The sequence below is a fragment of the Mus musculus genome, chromosome 6 (genome assembly GCF_000001635.26).
Source record: "Mus musculus strain C57BL/6J chromosome 6, GRCm38.p6 C57BL/6J".
In the NCBI taxonomy this organism is placed as follows: Eukaryota; Metazoa; Chordata; class Mammalia; order Rodentia; family Muridae; genus Mus; species Mus musculus.
The window spans coordinates 50,359,071-50,379,750 of NC_000072.6; the positions used below are offsets into that span (position 1 = coordinate 50,359,071).

Here is a 20,680-nt window from a genome sequence, read left to right on the forward strand (position 1 = left end):
GGCATAGCTGCTCAGGGAAGAGTACTCCTTAGTTTCTGGAGTGCTCCATCAGAGGCAGTGCTCCATCAAAGGCTGATGGAGCCTGGCCTAGGAGGACAGAAAGGATGCTAAGTCTGAGAGAAAGAGAGAGGTGAGAATAAACGAACTCTAAGAGCACATCTAAATCATGTCAGAAACCCATGCTCTGGGAAGCAGAGCTTCAATGGTATCACCTCAAGTACAAACCTGACTTCAGGATGGAAGATTCTAGAAGGGGATGAGCATCGGTGAGCCCATGTTGATTCTGAAGGCTACTGGGGATCCTCAGTCACGGCATGCCAACAGGCACCGGCCTTTCTCTCCCATCTCAGAGGTGTACAGAGCTGGGAGAGAAATCGCCAGAGGATCCAGGCCCCCAAATGCTCCTAGACTTATTACCTGACAGGTTACAGAACCTCACAGACTCACTGGAAGACTTCTAGTCACCAAGTCCTTTCAGAAATCATGGGAGGCAGTGCTGAGGATGAAGGGGGTGGGGGGAGAACAAGAGAGCTGTCGGCCGTCCCACTGCTCTGCTTGAAATCGCCTTGGGTCTCCAAAGAAGAGACACATGCTTATTGCAACTGTGCTGACCACAGGCAGTTTTACAATTGGAACACCATTTTAAAAATCCAAAGCACACACACAACGACTGTCTTCAGCCAGCTGATGACTCGCTTGGCATTATGGCTATAATTACTTTAGCTCTTTTTAGGCTCCTCAGATATATTTGGAAGTTACTGATATTGCTAAATATTCCTCAAATAGTATAAAGGTTTAACAAGCTATGAAAACAACCCTTACACATTTCCTCGTTCCCCACAAATGTTGTTCTGTAAGCAGGCCTTGGAGGAGGAATAGCTATTACTAATGATGGAGACACCCATGAGACACTGTGCCTGACAGCAGCCTACCATGGTGTGGTGGGTGTCCACAGCTCTTATGATGGCGGTCCTGACAGTAATGAAGGGAGTGAAGTGTCCTGTGTGTCCTCATCACACAGAGGGGACCATCACCAAAGTCCAAAGTAGCTTGCCCAAGACATAACTGCTAAGCAACAGGACATATCTGTGGGCTCTGCAGCTCACACACGGAATCTTGCTGTTGGACATATTGTCTGGACAAGAACATCCACAGGTGCAGTAGGACTCAGTGGAGTTCCTTCAGCCCCTGTCCCACCTCCCGGCCCTGCCCCACCACACACACCCAGACAGACATGGATTTCCCTACCCAGGGACACTGAACCTATTCTGCCCTCAAGGACTTTCCCCCAGAGCCATGAAATGTCTGTTTTGAAATTCATATTTGAAGGAGGATATGATGGTCACCTGTTGAGTTCTTCTGCCAAAGAATTTAAGTGACATCAATTACCTGGTGGGGTCACAAAATTGAGAGGCTTTGGGGGACCAGGACTGGGCTAACTCACCAGGTCAGGTGGGAACTCCCCTGAACAGCCCATGTGAATGGATTGGGGGCCAACAGTAAGAAGGTATGACATTTTTGTTCCTTCTATCTTGCAACATTCTTTTTTTATTTATCTTTATTACCTTTTGATTTAAAAAAATTTTTTTTGCGTGTGTGTGGCATACAGTGCCCTGTGGTATCTGAGCACTGGCAAGAAAAAAAAATGCAGACTCTACCCAGAGAAGCCACAGTGGCACTCAGTGACAGTGCTTGGTATCTCTCGAGAGACCCACGTCTACGCTAGACACCCATGCTCTCTGGTCTCCATCTCAGGGTGCTCAGAAAGCTAATGGAAGTTTGTAACCAAAACAGAAGTACCTTCTGGGAAATGCTGCACACGTGACTTAGAATCACAGGCGTAGGTCACAGGCATTTAAAATGGCAAACCCTCCCATACACAAAGTCCTCACACTAAGTGCACCCCTCCCCCAAGAAAAGCTGAGACACACCACCAAGCAATGACACGCATGAGAAATGCAAAGGCATCACAGGTTGGAACTCTGTAGGTGCCACATGAGGACGTCACACACTGTAGCTGGGGCTCAGACAGGCACTGTTCCAAGGTGTCATGCCTTTGGACTAAGAGCTTGAGCTGGACTCTAAGCAGAGAGAATTAATTTTCTGAGGCTGTCATGGCAAACGACCACCAACTTAGTGGCTTTAAGTTTCAACCAATAAATCTCTCTCTGGTTTTGATTTTGAGATGAGGTCTTGCTATATTTAGCCCGGGCTGGCCTCAAATGTAGGCTCTTCCTCTCTCAGCCTCCTGTGTGCTGGGATCATAGACCTATTCTATGACCACCCATCGCTGAAGTTTAAAATTCTTCAACACTGCTGGAAGCCAGAAATCCCAAACCTGGTGTAGGCAGAGTCAGGCTCTCTCTGGAGGTTGGAGGGGAGACAGTTTGGGCTATCCTGGTCTCTGGAGGCTGCAGCTTCTCCGCTACCCCTCAGCTTGTTGCTATGACCATGCCCACTTCCACCTTCATATCATGTCCTCCCTGTGTTTCTCCTGGGCAGACTTCTTGCTGATTAATTTAGGGCCCTTCACACAACTAAGGATGCCCTGTCCTTTTCAAGGTCCTTAAATTAACCTCATCTACTCAGGCCCTCCTTTCCAAACAGTGTGCATTCACAGGTTGTGAGGGGGAATTATGCACCTCTCTTTTAGGAGACCAGTAATCAACCAAACTGCACAAGGTAAAGGAGAGAGCGAGGTCAGAGACGTGCCAGGACACTTGACTCAGCTACCCCTGTGAAAGGTACAGAGGGGAATATGGCTAGCCTCATGCCAAGGCCAGCATCCAGGGGCAAACCAGATTATTCTGCGTGTCCTCTGGAAGGCAGGCAATGTTCATTGCTCCACTAATACCAATGTCTAGGTGCCTTCTGTTCAGCCTTGTCCTACATCCCACGCTGTCACTTCTGGGCCATTAGACTTGTTTTGCTTTTATTTATTCTTGTGTGCCTATGTGTGTGGGATGTGTGTGTGAGCATATGCATGCCACACGGTGCGTGTGGAGGCCTGAGGACAACTTTCAGGGGTAAATGCTCTCTACCGTGTTGAAGCGAGGTCTCTCTCATTTCTACCGCACTTCATACTCTACACTCGTTAGCGTTCAAGGGTGATTCTCTCCTCTCTGCCTCCGTTTCCTGATAGGAGCACAGGGATTACAGATGCTTACCATCACACCCAGGCTGTTTGTTTGTTTGGGTCCCTGGGATTCAGCACAGGCTGTCAGCCCTGTGTGGCAACCGCTTTTAGTGGCTGAGCTATCTTGACTGCCATTAGCATTTTGGAATCATCAAATCACTGGAGTAGATTTTCTCTTCCATGAGCAGGAGCCAAAGAGCCGGCTCAGCTCAAGGCTGCAGCTCAAGCATCTCGGGAGTGAGCCAAGCGTTGCATAGCGGGGAAGACGTACTCTCCCTGGAGCACCCGAGTTCTTCCCATGACCTGCACTGTGGCTACTCCACGCTTTAATAAGGAACCTCATCTAACTCAGTGCCACTATATTAAATAAATCAATATGACTGCCTTCACCTCCTCTTCTTCCCTCTCCTTGACAGTCTTGGGCCCAGGCTTGTATCAAACGTGCTATCCTCCTCCCTCAGTCTCTCAAGTAGTGTGATTATAGGCATGCGCTACGACACCTGGCTTGGATCTTAGCATGATCAATACTCAAATGAAAATGTCAACACCTCAACCTTTACTTCCTCATGCAAAGCTTGGTAAATTCTCTCCCAGTCAACCTAGCTGTTCTATAGATTCTGGCACTGTACCAGACTTGTTGTGGTTTCTGAAGTGAAGCATCAGTGAATGGCTGCATAAATTAACTCTCATTGGGTGACCTGGAGGATGCTCAAATGCCACCAAAGATTAGCCCAGGGACAGTGGGGGACAGGAGCAAGCTGAGTCACCATGGGGAGACTCACTCAGGAACACATCTCTCCCTTTCAAGCCCCAGGCTGAGGTGGGAGCATGCTTCAGAACTGGGTTAGCAGAACTTACTGTCTCATCTCTCGGTTTTCATGCCAAATGCTAACATCTCATTAAAGCCTGGGAGCTGTGGCCTCGCTCCAGCCAGGAGCTTTGCATCAGCTGGTTTCTTATCTGTGACGCTCCCTCTGGCTCCTCTGTCCTCCACAGTTTTACATCTCCTGCTCAAGCACGTCCAGGAGTAGCCTCTCAATAGAAGTAGTTGAAAAAAAATACAAAACCCAAAGCCAACCAAAACCAAAATACACCTTAGCTACTGGGCTCTACTACAAGCCACACCCATTCATTTGCGTAGCCCCATCTCCCTTCTAAAATGCAATACTTTGACATTTCTAGGCAGGAACAGAAGGGGGCAGGGGGAAAAGACAAAGGGAAATTATAATTACTCCTATTTTATAAGTTTAAAAATAGCAAATCTCTCTCCTACTTATATGCCCCTTCACCTACCTCATGAAGGCAGGGAACAGTCTGCTAGGTATCTTCCTACCTAGCAACCGCATGCCTAGTCACTCATTAACTTCATCCTCATGCTCTGAGCATCCCTCACGTGCCAGCCCAGGCACGTTCTGTACTATCTCACTTAGTTCTCACTTTCTCCTTCAAGAAATAAGTTCCTTTAACGCTGATACATGAACAGGGGAGTATCTACATAGAACTGCATAATACATGCACGGGGAAATCTACACAGAAGTGAGAGATACATGCAGGGGAGGGGGGATCTACAAGGAAGTGCATGAGTCCCAGACATTACACACATGTATATAGGAAAGGTAGGTTCAAGTCAATACAAGTATCAAAGACAAGCAAAGAAGTTTAACAAACAGAAAGTCCAAGGTACAGAGACTCGGATCACCAGCTGTCTGTGCCGGATGAGAACCTAAGAGAAAGGTTTTTAGAGAGACTGAGTCCCATGAGCAAGAGGGCATTATTCTTATTTTAAAATATCACATGTATGATGTATGTGAGTGTGGTATGTTTGTGTGTGATGAGTACAGTATGTGTGATCTGTGCAAAATGTGCTCTGTGTGTGTGTGTGTGTGTGTGTGTGTGTGTATGTGTGTGTGTGTGTGTGTGTGTGTGTGTGTGTGTGTGGTATCTATGGAATTTAAATTCAAGCTCTTAGTGTCTTCTTCCTGGTGCTACGCAGACTCCAAGCATAATAACAATGTGTAAAGCTATGCACTTCTAGGCTGTCTTATATTCATGGAGTAAAAAAAGAAGTCTGAAAAGAAAATGTAGTATGCATATACATTTAGCACACACATGCCACTGTTTCTCATATAGACATACATAATATCTTTTCTTCAGAAAGAAATACAATTCTGCCTTTTAAAAGGATGCCATCTTTACATCTGAGACATGGGGAAACTGGAGGGCATGATACAAAGCACAGGAAAGCACACTGTGCACTGTCTCAAGTTCACAAGCCGCGTGAGGACATGAACCCACAGAAGCAGAAGGCACGGCACACTTGTAGATTAGAGGACACGAGGGCATAGATCCGAAGCTCAAAGTTCCAGCTCCTCAGAGGGAAGCAATTCTGAAGATCTAAGGTGTGACATGGGGTCAGCGGGTGAGAATACTGCACTGGCCACCTGTGGCCTCTGCCATCTGCGGAGTCGGCTAACCACACCCTGAGAGTATTCCAAGAGAAAGAGTGCCCAAGCATGTAGAGACATTTCCTCTCATCACCAGGCCCTGAATCTAGCATAGCGGCTGATAACACACTATTTCTATCAGGAATCTAGACCACTAGAAGAACACAGGGCGGTGGTCTCACATTTCACACAAAGGGCCTGTGCATTCTTGAACTCTGTTATCAGTGGGGCTCCTGGAACGGATACTTTTGTGAATACCACAGGAAAACTAGTTGTGACACTTGTAGGGACAGTAAGTCTCCATGTGTGCGCATGTACCTATGTGTGCAGGTGAGGCCAGAGGGCAATGTTCCCATGTGTGCAGGTGAGGCCAGAGGACAACCTTGTGTGGGGCATTGGGCTATGCACAGACAGGCTGATCTCCAGTTGAGTTGAGGTCTGAACCCTGAAGTTATAAGTCACCTACATGACACAGTAGGCTTATGCTCCTTTATGCTCCTGGAACTCTGGCTCCTGCCTAAGTTACCGCCCCCCACAGTCCCCACAAGAGAAGCATGGTCAGTAATCACGTAGGCAATGGCCCAAGCTTCTGACCTTCAGGCTAAACTCCTCCCCAATTACCAAGCAACAGTAAAGACCATAAAAAGGGCTGTTCAGCCCCTGCTTGCTCTCTTACTTGTCTCCCTCTCACTCCTTTGTTCTCTTACCTCTCACTTCTCTCTCCTCTTTTCTTTCTCTTTGTCTTCTCCTCTCCTCTCTCCCTCTTACTCTCTAGCTTTTCTCCTCTCTCTCTCTCTCCCTCCCTCTCTCTCTTCTACCTTCTCCCCTTTTCTCTGCATTTCTATAATAAAGCTCTAAAACCATAGAATGTCTCTGCTCATCAAGGCCCACTGCGCTTGGAGGATGGAACAGGCTTTCTCCTAATGAGCCGTTTCTTATCTCCCTTTAGAAGGCCTTCCTGTGCTCCAGTCAAGATCCGTGCCCTCACTCTGGCCGGTGTTGGGAACCTCTCTTTCCTCATCCCTCTCTCCTATAACCCTGGTGGCTTTAGCAAAGTAGCTCCGGGGATCCCAGGTAGGACTGCCCCTTGGCCACCCCCTGAAGAATGGGTCAGAGGCTTAAGTGCCCACCCAGGGCTGAGTGGAAAGTGTATGGCAGCTCTTCCACACCTGACAGACCAGAGAATAGGTAAAACTCTGGCGGGGTGTGGGTTTTTCCTCCCCCCTCTTCCTCAGGGCCCCCTTTTTCGTTCCCAACAACCTTGGATACTATACTTCAGGAGCTGGGACCTTATTTTTGAGACAGGGTCTCTCATCAGCTTAGAGCTCAACCATTAGGCTAGGCCGGCCAGTGAACCCTAGAAATCTGTCTGTCTCTACCCTTCCCAGCACTGGGTTCACAAGTGTCTGTCACCACAGCCAGCTTTATGTAGCTTCTGGGGGTTGAGCCCAGGTCCTTGAACAGTCTAGAGACTGAACATCCGAGTCCAGGAGATCAAATCTTAAATGTTCCTGCTAGCCACACACCTGCTATGACTATTTAGGATAATCGGTACTTTAGTTATCTGGACTCTGTTTATCATTTACACCATATGCAAATATCAAAACAGCATAGTATACACTATAAATATGTATAATTTTCATTTGTCAGTCACACCTCAATAAAGCTAAAGGGGAAAAAGATTATGTTTGTAAAAGTCTGAAAGTCTTCATGGATCTGAAAGAAAGTAAACACACCGTGGGCAAACGTGATCGTTGGCTTACTTCTGTGACCTGTGGGAGCTAAAACGGCCTCCACCTGAGCCAGGCTCACTGCCACAAACTGGGATGGTGCACTGCCCACAGTACAGTGAACGGAGGCTTTGCCATCTGCTCATCGGGGCAGTGGAAGAGGGCGGCTAAACCTGGGCCAGGTTATCTGCTGGTCTGATGAGGATCTGGGACATTCCATTCTCACCATGGAAAAGGAGTCCCCAATGCAATGTGAGACTTGCCCTGGATCAGAGTCCCTGGGAGCAGAAGGCCTATCCCAAACCAAGACAAGTGACTAGAGATCTCACAGGAGACATGCAAGATGAGGCTCTGACCACAGTCCAGAGCACGCAAGGAAAACTAGCACCACAGATAACAGTCAGTGACGTGCACATGGGACAAACCCACTCCAGATAAAAGGAAAACAGACCAAAAAGGGGTCTCACAGTGGCACCTCCAAAGCCAGGAGGTGGCTGCACGTGTCATTGACAGTTGCTGTTTTACCATGTCTGCAGTGCAGCCTGTGGCTGTGGAAACCTTGCCATTCTGAGCATCCTGTGACGAGGCTGGCAAAGTGCTGCTTTGCTTTATTTAGCAGCTGACAGATGCAGTGGAAGTGGCTGAGCCCCCAAAAGGACAGCAAAGGAGAGCTTCTACAGCTCCTGAGTGCCAGCAAAGGAGAGCCTCCATGGCCCCTGAAATGCCAGCAGAGCCCCGTCCAGTGCCACAGAGGAAATACAAACATTTATTTACACTAATACAGTATTCTAGTTTGCTTTCTTTGCTGTGATCAGCACCAAAAGCAACTTGGGAAAGAAATGGTTTACCGGTTTTATATGCCCTCGTTACAGAAGGAAGTCCAGAGAGGAACCATAAACAGAAACCTGAAGAATACCGTTGACTGGTTTGCTCCCCATAGCTTGATCAGCTTTCTTTCTTACACCATCCAGGACCACCCGTGTAGGGGTGGCACTGCCCACAGTGGGCCGGCCCCTCCTCATCAACCAACAATCAATAAATGTCCCCCAGACATGCCTACAGGTGAATCTGATAGCGGCAGTTCTGTATGGAAGTTCCTTTCTCCCAGGTGATTGTTTGTGGTGTTTCTGCTGACAGAAACCTGACCAGCACATAAAGCAACTGTGTGTGTGTGTGTGTGTGTGTGTGTGTGTGTGTGTGTGTGTGCGCGCGCGCGCACACTGGTTATGCAAATTAAAGTGGACGGTCTTAAATAGAAAAGACTACCATTTGATAAATGTCAAAAAAGAAAAATTGAAGCACTGGGTGGTGTGAGTTCCTCTTGGTATTTTTATGGAAACTCAGAGTGAAAGTTGCATTGTGAAAACCAAATCAACCAACATCAATGAACGCACTGGAAGAGTTACCACAGCCCTGAGGATGGAAGACATGGCTCCTCCGGGAGGACTTGCTACTTCACTGAGCTCAGCCTCCCTGTGAAGCAAACGTGGGCAGAAGAAGAGGTGCTGCTTGTCGCAAGTTGATGGAGTTGGGGTGTGAGGGTGGGGAGGGGGGCAAATGACATACTCTGCTCCGGTCCAAACCTGAGTGCTGGCTGAAGAAGTAGGAAGCCGAAAGCCTGGTGGCAGCTGCCCAAGTGGGCAGGCACACTCACTCCCATGAGAGCAGATCTCTAGGGACCCATGGTGTTAGCATTAGGCAGTGACAAACTTAAAAACAAAAACAAACCCAGAGGCAGGGTAGTTAGGTCAGTGAGTAAAAGTGCTTATCCCATGTTCTAGTTTGCTTTCTTTGTTATAAGAAAGACCAAACCAAAGCAACTTGGAAACGAAAGAGTTTATTTGGCTTTCACAACCTAGTTATAGTCCATCACTGAGGGAAGCCAAGGCAGGAACCTGGAGGCAGGAACTCAAACAGAAACTATGGAGGAATGCTGCTTACGGACTTGCTCCCTACAGTGGACTTGGTTTGCTTTCTTATTCAACTAAAGGGTGGTAGAGCCTAGGGGTAGCACTGCCTGCAGTGGGCTGGTCTCTCCTACAACGAGCACTAATCAAGAAAATTCCCCCTATAGACTTGCTCACAGGGCAATGTCATGGAGACAACTTCTCAACTGAGGTCCCACCTTTTCAGATGACGGGAGTTTGTGTCAGCCTGATAACAGAAGACAAAACAAAACAACAAACACTAGCCAACACACCACACAAACATGACAATCTCAGTTCATTGCAGAGAGGTCACAGGCCAAGCATCTGAAATGTCAACATTCTTACTAGATGAGAGGCAGAGATAAGAGAGTCCCTGGGCCAGCCAGACTGGTGTAAGCAGCAGAAAACAAGGAAGAGACTGTCTCAAGGTGGAAGGTGAAGATCCATAGCTGAGATTGTCTTCCAGTCTCTACACGTACATCACGGCACAGGTGCAGCCATATTCACAGGCATGGACACATGCACACATACACACAAAGACAAATGAGAAGAAAAGACAAAAAACAAAAACCAAACAGATCTTAAAGGGCTCCCTACACTCTAAGCTCACAGCAAACTTTAATTTGCCCAAAAGCATGGACTTGTGGGTGAGTAGCTAGCCCCCTGACTGAGACAAATGTTCAAACTAAGATATGCTTAGCTGAGTCACTATTATTCAGTGTTCCCGAAGTAGGCCACTGCTTAATTATTGCTTCCAGCCCTGGACAAAAAGCAAAGTCTTTGGCCAGACTTCTCATAGGGCAAAAGCAATGCCCACAGAGCCAGTAAATACTGAACAGTTCAAAGGCCTCTCAGGTTGGAAATCCAGCTTTCTTGCATACCTCCCATCCATCGCCTTGGTGAAGCAAGGATGGATTCCAGTGATTAATACACCCTTATGGTTACCGATGGACGCCAGCAGATCTGTCAACAACGCCATATTGGAAAGGAAACCAAGTGGCAACCAGTGACCACAGACAGTCACTTGGGGCTTTAGGATTCTCTCCTCTGTTTTACTGTTTTCTTCATCACTTTCCCAGGTTTACTGGCTCCCCTCATCCCATTAGGGAAAAACTAGCAAGTGAGACTTTAGCCACTCACAGACAATCTGGAGGTACAGGCTTTCATCAAAATACTGGTGAATGGAAGGAGGTAGTAATGTAATTACTGGGAAAGTGATAACTGCTATTTTGGTTAACAGGGTATAAGGAAAAGTGGGAGGGGCTGGAGAGATGCCTCCAAAGTTAAGAACATTTATCACTCTTGCGGAGGACCTCAGTTCGAGTTCCCGGCATCGTGGAATGGAATTTGATATCCAGCTATGATAATTCCAGGGGAACTGATGTCACCTGTTATCTTCCGAGAGCACTACACACATGTGTTGCACAGACATTCGTGCAGGCAAAACACCCATAAACAGAAAATAGAAATTTTAAAAAAATCTTTAAAAAGAAAAAGGTGGGCTCTAGAGCAGAAGAGATGGAGCTCTTATTTGGCATCTGGTCCTCACTGGGGCACGTAATCTGGCCTGCATGACTGAGTTTCCTTGGAGGGAAAATGGGAATGTTAGTGTCTATGTTGGTAAACAGTTGCAAGGGCTGAGCAAAACAACACAAAGAGCCAAATGCATTCTCGGCCCCTGGGAGGAACCTGAACTGATTCTCCTCACGTAACCAGGTATGAAGACAAGGGCTTGCTCTTAAACTGAAAGGTGGCATCTCCCAGTGAACACACATCTGTACCTACAAATAAGAGCCACAGCAGTCAAACCTTACCTGCCGGCTTCCTTGCTTGGAGGAGCAACTACTTGTGCTTCTTGAAGGTGAAACCAACTTTTGAGACACACCGAGATTCTTCTCGTCACTCATTGTGAAGAGCTGGTCCTTTGGGCTCAGCGCAGTCAAAATGCCATGGGAAGATGGTGGAGCTGAGAGTATGAAGTCCTCGCAGGCAGGTGCCAGCTCTTACCCAATGTGTTTAGAAGCCATTCTGGAAGTCTCAGAGGAAATCTCTAAAAAAAAAAAAAAATTAATAATAATTAGAGAAGTTAGAGAATTACAGAGGGCAGACATCACCTCTTCTTAGCTACACAGTGGCGAAGCCATGTCACATATTACAGACTCCAGTGGTCCAAAGACACTTCACATTGCCTCCTATAAGAAATTCTGTACATGTGTTTTTTTCAGATAGCTTTGAAATGTGACAGGTTTAAGAACATTAATATGCTAATTTGAAAACATAGATTTATAAAACTAGTACCACAAAGCATTCCCAAACCACAGGGAGACACTATTTTATATTATTATTATCGCTACAATACTACTACTACTAATAATAATAATAGGAAGAAGAAATGGAGAAGGAGGAAAAGGAGAAGCAGTAGCAGCAGCAGCAACTGGCACTGTGAAGGATATGAAGAAAGTAGAAACCATAGCTGGTATGAACATAAAATGCACACCCATGGCAGAGAGGAGTTTGACAGTTTCTCAAAAAATATAAGCACAAAATTATCATACAATATACAATTTTATTTCTGAAAAAATTGAAAATCAGTGTTCAAAGGAAAATTTCCAGATTATTGCTCATATCAGCAGTATTTGTAATAGCCAAAGGAAGGACCCTGAATTGATGAGTGTGTAGACTACATCTAAAATAACCAGTGAGAGAATATTATCCAGCTGTTGAATAGAACAAAGGACTCACAGACGATACAACATGGAGGAACACTGCAGACACCATGCTAAGTGAAAGAAGCCAAACAGAAAAGGCCATATGATAACATTCTGTGACTATGGCATGTACAGAGTCAGCAAACCACAGAGTCAGGAGGTCACTTTGTGGCTGCCAGGGGCTAGGGTCAGGGAGAGACTGGATGTAACTGCTTAAACAGTTATAGGTCCCTTAGGGGGGTGATAAAAGTGTTTTGGAACTAGAGAGTGATGACGGTTGTACAACACTGTAAAACTGCTAAATGTCACTAAAATGCACAGTTGGAATGACCGAAAGATGAGGTCAACGGAATCCTAATGATTTTTTAATTCTTTGGGGGGTTTTGCTCTTTTTGTTGTTTTGTTTTGTTTTTAGAGAACAGCAGTGTGTTTCTTACCCTAAGAAAGTTTTTAATTCCTTCTAAAGGCATCTATAATGCGACATAACAAAAACTGGAGAGGGGGTGGGGGTGGGGGTGGGGGTAACAGATTCTCCCACATCTGGTAGCACAATAGTAATCAAAACAGTGATCCATGGGTAGGGTGCACGATACTCTGCCAAATACTACAACAGCGATTGCCAAAAGGATTCCCACAAACAGTCTCATTCTTTAACAGTCTGATGGGAGGATATTATCTCTGTTTTACAGAGAAGACCAGAGAGCTTCTAGTAAGTTAGGTCTCTAGCCAGATCACACAGATAGCGAGACGGAGGCACTATCTTAGCCCTTTAAGCATGGAACTGGAAATAGGTGTGCCACCCCCACCATGGCCAGGTGCAGCAGTAAGAGCCATTACACCACCTCTGACGTATCAGACGCCAGGTGCAGAGTATGTACAGTGGGAAAAAACACTGACTAGGGTCTAGACAGTAACCCCTCCCCCACCCCACCCCACCCCACCCCACCCCACCCCGTGTCCAAGTAGCTATTGAGGCTGTCAACTGCCATTTCTGTAGCTAAAGCAAGTCTTACACGGAGAAACAGCCCCTCACACTGCATAGAGGAGAAATCCCAGGAAGCCCCATCTTCATCCCCAGTCTTGGGTTAAGGGCAATGGATGGCCTGGCTTGGGGTGCAGAAGGCCAAGGCCTTATTAAACACACTAAATTCAATTGATCCTGCAACCCCCTCAGAGTGTTCACATGGTTTAATTTTTAAAGAAGAACGCTTATATGATTGCCCTGAAACCAACTAATCAGATAGGATATCAAATGGGATTAATTATTAAATGCTCAAGTCTTTTATAATGTCTTTTAGGCATTTTGCTCTCTAAAAATGATTATATTGTACGCTAAAATCAAAGCAATGTAGTGAACTATCCAAGTCTCAGAAAACAAATTAAGGGATCTATAAGCCATAGAAGTCGAGTTCCATGAGTGATAGCTTGGAGACCCCCCACCCCCTTCCTCCCTGCTCACCAGCTCCTGCCAGGCTCATGCATGTGAACACTTGGTGGCCCTGGTTTTGGAGGCTTAGGAGGTGTGGTCTTACTGAAGGGCTTATGTCACTGGGTGTGGGCTTAAAGAGCTTCAAACCTCACTCTCCTTGCTGTTTCTCTCTCTCTCTTTCTCTCTTTCTCTCTCTCTCTCTCTCTCTCTCTCTCTCTCTCTCCCTCTCCCCCCACCCTCTCTCCCCTTTGTGCTTGCGGTTGAAGACGTGAACCCTCAGCTTCCGGTTCCTTCAGCCATGCCTACACTCCCCCATCATAGACTCATCCCTCTGGAACCATAAGCCCATAAAAAGCTTGCCATCTATAAGCTGACTTGGTCGAGGTATTTTATCATAGCAACAGAAAAGAAACTAGCACACCACGTTACTCCAGCTCTCCATCCCTGGAATCATTACAAGTTGGCTCTAACAATGAATAAGCCTGAAAACAAACAAGACTGGCTCTTTATAAAAAGTTAGCTCTGCTTACAGGGCCTGACTAAGTATAGCTGAATTAGAAGCAAATTAAACTAGCTAAAAGTGCCAAGAAAAGCTGCAAAGACACTAATAGTTTGTTTAGTTAACAGTGTTGACTGTTGTCTGAGAAGGGAGGGTGGGGGGAGAAGAAACCAATGGTACCCTCAATAACTGAGCAAATGTGTGTGTGTGTGTGTGTGTGTGTGTGTGTGTATACAGCCATCACTATGGCAACATGTCCACAGTGGACTAAGAATACTAACAAAGGATTTCTGTCATGTGTGGCAGGTTTTGTTTTTCTAAGCAAGTGGTTCTGATAAAGGAGAGCATGGGAGGAAAGGTGTGTGTGAAATATGGGGGAGGGACAGGACCTTGGGTAATAAAATGACTCATGGGAATTATAAAACCCTGCCAAAGGAGCCCAGACCCCAACCCAGGCAACTGATGGAAGGGGTGGCTTTTATCTTCTGACTCACAATCTCAGTTTGGAGGGAGCTAATTGGTAGGCTCTTTGTGGGCTAAAACCATTGAATTGGCACTTAGGGTTAGCATCCACCACACCCATCTTTCCCCCTCCCCCACCCCCTGATTTCCCCCCATAACCATTAGTAAAGCAGTCTGGGAATATGAATATACTGCTTTAGTAATGCTAAATTACTGCTATTTTGTTCCCCAGGATTTGCTGCCCTCTAAAAGACAAATGGAGTTCACAGGAAGAAGATGTGTTTAATTCTCAGAGCAAAGAATAAAGGAGCAATGCCTCGAGTCTTATAGAGTCAAGGAGAACACAGGAATGTCTGCCATTTCCCAACCAGAGATGGAAGTATGGGTCTAGAGGAAAAGGAGAAGAAGAGCGAGGATATTGGATACATGTCTCAAACAGTGCTCACACAAACCACCCTGGGAATGCGTTACACAATGGCCATGACTCAAAGTTATCCAAATGCAGGCCTGCATTCACACAATAGAACTTAACAGCACTGACCATAAGAAAATCGTCACATCCCCGGTGTCGGTTAAAGGAGGGAAACAAGTCTTGTTCAGGAGAAATGAGCCCAGCTTCTCAGCATCTTCTATGACTTGCCCATCCTTGTAAAGACAACAGAGCCAGAGAGTAATGATCGCAAAGTCAAGGCCCAAAGCCTAATTCATAATTGGAATAGCTGATTATAGTGGCACAAGCCTAGAATCCTACACTTAGAGGCAGAGGCAAGAGGATTGAGAGTTTCAGGACAGCCTGGGCTATATACAGGGACACTGTTTTAAGAAATAAACAAGCAGGGCTGGAGAGATGGCTCAGCGGTTAAGAGCACTGACTACTCTTCCAGAAGTCCTGAGTTCAATTCCCAGCAACCATATGGTGGCTCACAACCATCTGTAACGGGACCCCATAACTTCTTCTGGTGTGTCTAAAGACAGCTACAGTGTACACATATAAAAATAAATAAGTTTTTTTTTAAAAAAAAAGAAATAAACGAGCATACAAAGAAATAAACACAGCTTTAGTGTGCTCAAGGCAGGGAGGTAACTGTAGCCTTAGAGTCTCTCTGGAACACACCTGAATCTTGTCTTTTGGTAGGAGAAGCACAAAGAGATTATGAGAGTTCCACATTTGTACTCGTAAGGGCTTTATTTTCGGTCTTCTTCTAGAGGAAGAACATTGCTTTAACTATTTCTACAAATAGTCTGTCCTCAATGGTGTGTGCATTTGGGGAAATGGTAACTGTGGAAAAAGGTCTTTAGTTTCTTTGAGTTGTAAGAGGCGTAGCAGTCTTGGGCTTCAGAAGCCAGGAAAGGAGGGGTTGGGGCTCAGCTTTGTCTCGTCTACCCAAACCAAACACCTTAACCCCATTTTCTGAACTCAGTCCCATGGCATCCTGAGAGGTACTGAGTATTGAGTACTGAGATAGTGCTAGTTCCTGTTTGCATAGGAAACACCCTCCACCAAAACAAGAAACAGTAACTGTGATTTTTTTTTTTAAAGCTACAGCTTGAAGTAGGACAGCATCAGTTCAAACCAGGCCTGGATCTCTCCAAGGCCTGTGCACGCTGTGTTGTGCATACATACCTCCCTCTATTCATTCCCAGATAACATCTCCATCTTCTTTCCCAGATAACTGAATGTGAAGGGTTTTTTTTTTGTTTGTTTGTTTCTTAGGCTCATCTTAGGTTGTTATTCTTACCTATTTAAGACATTTTTTCCCCCAGAAGATTTATTTATTTATTTATTTGTGCGTGAACATTTTGCCTGAATGTATAGCTGTGTATCCTGTATGGGCCAAGCACTCTCATACTGAAATCAGAGGAGGGTGTGGCAGCCTCGGGAACTGGAGTTACAGGTTATTACTGAGGGAATTATGAGATACCCTCTGGGAAATCAAAGCCAGGTCCTCTGCAAGAGCAGCAAATGCTCTTAATTGAAGAGCCATCTCGCCAGCCTCCCTCCCCCCAATTTTGGTAGAACTCTATTCTCTTTTCCTTAGTAGAAGCCCCCAAATGGCATGTGTTTGCATAAATTATGCTCACTAGACTTGTAGATACAACTGGTTTTCCACCAGCTTGATCTGAGAGCTTTCTAAAGAAGCTGAACAGTGCTAGGCCAGCTCTGAGGCCTGGTGGGGTAACTTCGCCTTGGCCTCAGTATTTGGCGTTGCACTTTGGATGTGCAGGCTACATGATTTAGAAGAAGGGGCGAGTCAATGGGTCCCCGCCTTCTTGGTGATAACGCTGACTTGAAAGCAGGCCTTACACTGAATTCTGTCATAGATCAAACACTTGTAATAGGTTGATACACAGAACCTGTGAGGCCCCTCCAGCACACCACAAGAATTAGAAGAGATTTTTCAGCACTTCCCTTTACAGGAGGATCAGCCGCAGGGGCTGCTGGGAATTGCAGAAGTTCTGTTCCTCAAGCCAGGTGGTAGTTCCATATTTGCCAAAATACAGTTCTATATGTACTCTAAGCTTGGTGCACTTTACTGGAAAAAGCCACAGTAAAAGAAGAATGGATATAAATGACCATTCTGTGTATGACAGGGAAGCTATTACATTTTGTTCAGATCAGCATGTTCCTTGAGTTAGATAAAGTTTTTTTTTTCATCCAAGGGTCACTAAGTGACGTGGGAACACCTGAGTGTCTTTCATGGATCCGTCCTCATGTCAGCATCTCAGAGATCCCTGAATCAGCAACTGGACTCCTGGTCCCACATGCCTCCTGAGGCATTTATCATTACGGCTTTTGTAGGCCAATGCAATCAAGATACCTCCAGTGGCCCATCCCAATCCTGTGGAGTCCTCGCGAGTGGATGCAGGAATCCTTTCCTCTGACAGCCCTGGCGTAGCCATGCAGAGGCCCTGAGCGTGGATGTGGTAGTTGTCCCTTATACAGTGGCCTCCAGTCGTGGTGCTGGAACTTGTTTGAAATTGATAGTACCAGACTCCAACACAGATTACAGAATCTCAAAAGAGGGCAGAGCTCAGGGGCCGGTTATAACCTGTCCTCCCGGTGATTCTGAGGCACACGTTGAGGCACCACTTGGACAGATTAATATTTTATCCTCAGCATAGGATCCAACGTCTCTGGTATTTATTTCTTGGGAGGTTGGAGGAGACCCTCACCACCATTCCAAGGCACATTGGGGCTGGCTGTATCCATTCCTTAACCAGTGGGTGGCGAATATCAACTCCACATGTTTCTAATCCCTGTTCCTACTCTATAAATCATGAGGCAAGATTTGGTGTGCCACTCCCTAGAAAACCAAAACACAGATGAGCCAGGGTGGTTACCTCAAAACAAACAAACACAAAAAAACAAAAAAACAAAAAACCAGAAAACAAAAAACAAAAAGACAAACCACCTCAAAGGCACACTTCCTCTCCAACAAAGCCACACCTTCTAGTCCTTCTCAAATAGTGCCACTCCCTGATGACTAAGCATTCAAATATAGTAGCCTATGAGGGCCATTCTTATTCAAGCCATCACACCAATTACCTCTATGGTATTAAGAAATCTTTTCTTCCTGGTTCTGAGACAGGTCTCCTCCTCCAACCCTCAGGTTTAAGTTTGAAGAAGAATGTTGCACTGAGGTATTCTGATGATCTAGTCACATAGCCACGAAAGGACTCTAGAGTGACTGTGCACATCTTAAGCAGAACCCAAACTGTTTCCTTTCCTAAGCGTGAGCTGTTGCTCTGCTGGACGATAGTCATTCCAGCATTTCAGAGTGGGTGGACAGAACCCTGTGCAGAGTTAGGATCCACCCCTGTATGCCGGTCATTGTCTGTGGGAGCCTGAACCACATCAGCCGTAACTCCAGAATGAAGCTGAGATAGAAGTATCTTCTCGTAAATTCTGGTCTGGAGATCAAGGTGTGCAACCAGGGTTGCGTATTAGTCTAGAGCTTTTCAGATAGTCCCTTTAACAGTCTTCCCAGAGGCCATCCACTCTGGGTACCTCGTACCAATCTCAATCATTATACCCAACAGTTTCTCCACCCAACTCCCAAGAAGACTGAGGGAACACGTCTTCTGCTGTGTGCTGGGGCCAAACCACCCTGGGTCGCTTGACTCAGCGGGGCACCTGTCTCCGGCTGCCTCACCATAAGGAGTGATGTCCCCATGTTCAGCCTGTCCTGTCCAGTTAGCTCTCCTTAGAAAAAGATGGAACAACCTGATTTGCTGTTTTGTGAAGAGGAAGAAAAAAAAGAACCAAACCCAGCAGCTTTTGCTCTGGGTCTGGGGCTCCAGCCTTATAGTCTTCGGGCTTTCCAGCTTCTCTCACGAGCCCAGCTCACTGCAAACCTTAGCTCTGCAGACATGACTCTAGCATGCTTGTGCAACCACCCTGGGGCCTTCCCAGGTCATGTGCTGGAGAATGTTTTCTGCTTCCTCTTAAACCTATATCTGTAGGTACAGCATCTAATGGGTTCTGTGTGTTTACTTTTATTGTGGGCTGAGTACTTAATGTGAAGTTAGCAGACTTCGGGTGTACCGCGCAGGCTTCTTATCTACAGGCAGGAGGTTGCTCACCAGATCTCCAGAGCTTACCTTGCAGAAACACAACCCTGTAACCAGCCCAGCAACATCCTGTTCTCTCCCTCCTCCCATCGCTGCGTCTCTGCGTGTGACTATTTCAGACAGCTTACATAAGTGAGGCTGCCCAGTGTTCCTCTTTCTGCAACTGGCCAATTTCACTTAACACATGATCCATGCTTTTGTCTGCAATAGGATTGTTCTGGTTGTATGACAGGCCACATGCTGGCACTGGGTTCTTGATGCATTCACGGGTCCCCGGGCCTTAGGGTGTTTCCACGCCTTAGCTGTCCTGCGCATGCTCATGGGAAGTACAAGCGCTACCAGAGGCATCTATGAAGGTTCTGCCCTCATGTATTCTTCCTAGACGACTCCACTCTCGGCGATCTTACCTGTGCCCAGAGTTTCAGTAAGGCAGCTCACACCCAGCTCTTTCCCCTCCCCACAGCCTGCTGAGGCCCGGGACTGATCCCTCCAACATCAAAGCTCCTAGTAACTCTCTTGGCGGTCAAGCTGACACCTGGTTCTGATTTCCCAACCAACCACACAGCCCTCATCCAAACAGACTCCTCCCAGATTCCCAAATACCAAGAGTGGCTTCCTCTATGCTCATCACCTCCGACTGGCTTTATATTCTTTTATTCTCAAAACCACGGATCCTGTTTCTCTCCTTGCTTACTTCCTTACTCATCTCATAGTCCCATGACCTCGTCACGGCCCAGGCTTTCCCTCCTGCTCCTCATCCCCAAGCTGCAGAGGGTAAGTAGACATCGCAAAGCCGGCGTGTGACACTTGCCACGATACCGATACCGTTTACGGAGGTCCTTGGACTCCAGCTCTCTGCCACTTGATGCACATTACTAAATGGGTGGTTTTCTCACCTGACAACAGATGTTGATGACAGGAAATTTTGAAATGCCAATATTTTAGCTGCTACTACTCAACCTCCATCTCCAAAATATCACACTCATAAAAGCTCAGGGTACTCCACCCTCCCACAGTGGCACGCCTTTATCCTCATTCATCTGTCTTCATGGAACCCCTCCTCACCCGCTTTTTCTTCCCCATCTGCAGAAATGTCCTCCATCCTCCTCAAACCATTTTAGACAGTGCCTTCTCCATAAAGCCTTTCCTCCACCTCTCCCCATCCCCAAACAGCTTTGTTTCCCTTTTGGACTCCAGCTTTACTTTTGGACTATGAAAGTATTAGTCATGTTTCCTGTAGCTGGAGTCATTCTCTGCATCCTGACGGCTGGAGGCTGGGATGCATCCCACTTACAGGCGGCATTTTATCCGGCTCTGCACTCTGTAGAAAAGCCATGTCCAAAGATTGGTAGCAAGAGTTATTAGGAGCACATGTCTTCCCACAGGCACACGCCTCACTTCCTGTTCCATTTGGGACAGGCTCAGAAACCTTGTGGGCATGTCTTCCTTTTCATGCGTGCCATTCACAGACTTCTCTGAAATGCCTGTAGAGCCCTCAGCCATGTCTAAAGCATACTTCTTTAGTTTGTCATCTCTCCCTGCCACTTTATGTCTCTGGCCAAGGCTTCTTTATTGTGCTTGAAGGAAACACAAGGAGGCAGCCCCTGCGTTATTTTCTCAGGTTTCTAAGGACAGCAACTAAAGGGAGAAGTTAAGAGTTTATTGGGGGGTGGGGGGAGAATAAAGCCTGCAGGGGGAAATGAGCCATCAACCCTCCTTCTAGCAAGGTGCTTGGCATCTGACAAAGCTCCATCTCCATCTGCCTAGGGATG

General features: G+C 46.5%; 1 protein-coding gene across 12 annotated transcripts in view; it reads right to left on the minus strand.

Annotated features, from left to right (window-relative positions):
• The window catches only part of Osbpl3 (oxysterol binding protein-like 3), a 163,028-nt gene that overhangs the window by 65,744 nt on the left and 76,604 nt on the right, over positions 1-20,680 (minus strand). For all 12 annotated transcript variants that reach the window (XM_030255598.1, XM_006506630.3, NM_001347213.1 and 9 more), the window contains one exon: positions 11,053-11,288. In XM_030255598.1, coding sequence (XP_030111458.1) covers positions 11,053-11,145 — 93 coding nt within the window. In that variant the 5' untranslated portion in view covers positions 11,146-11,288. The remainder of the gene's footprint in view (positions 1-11,052; positions 11,289-20,680) is intronic.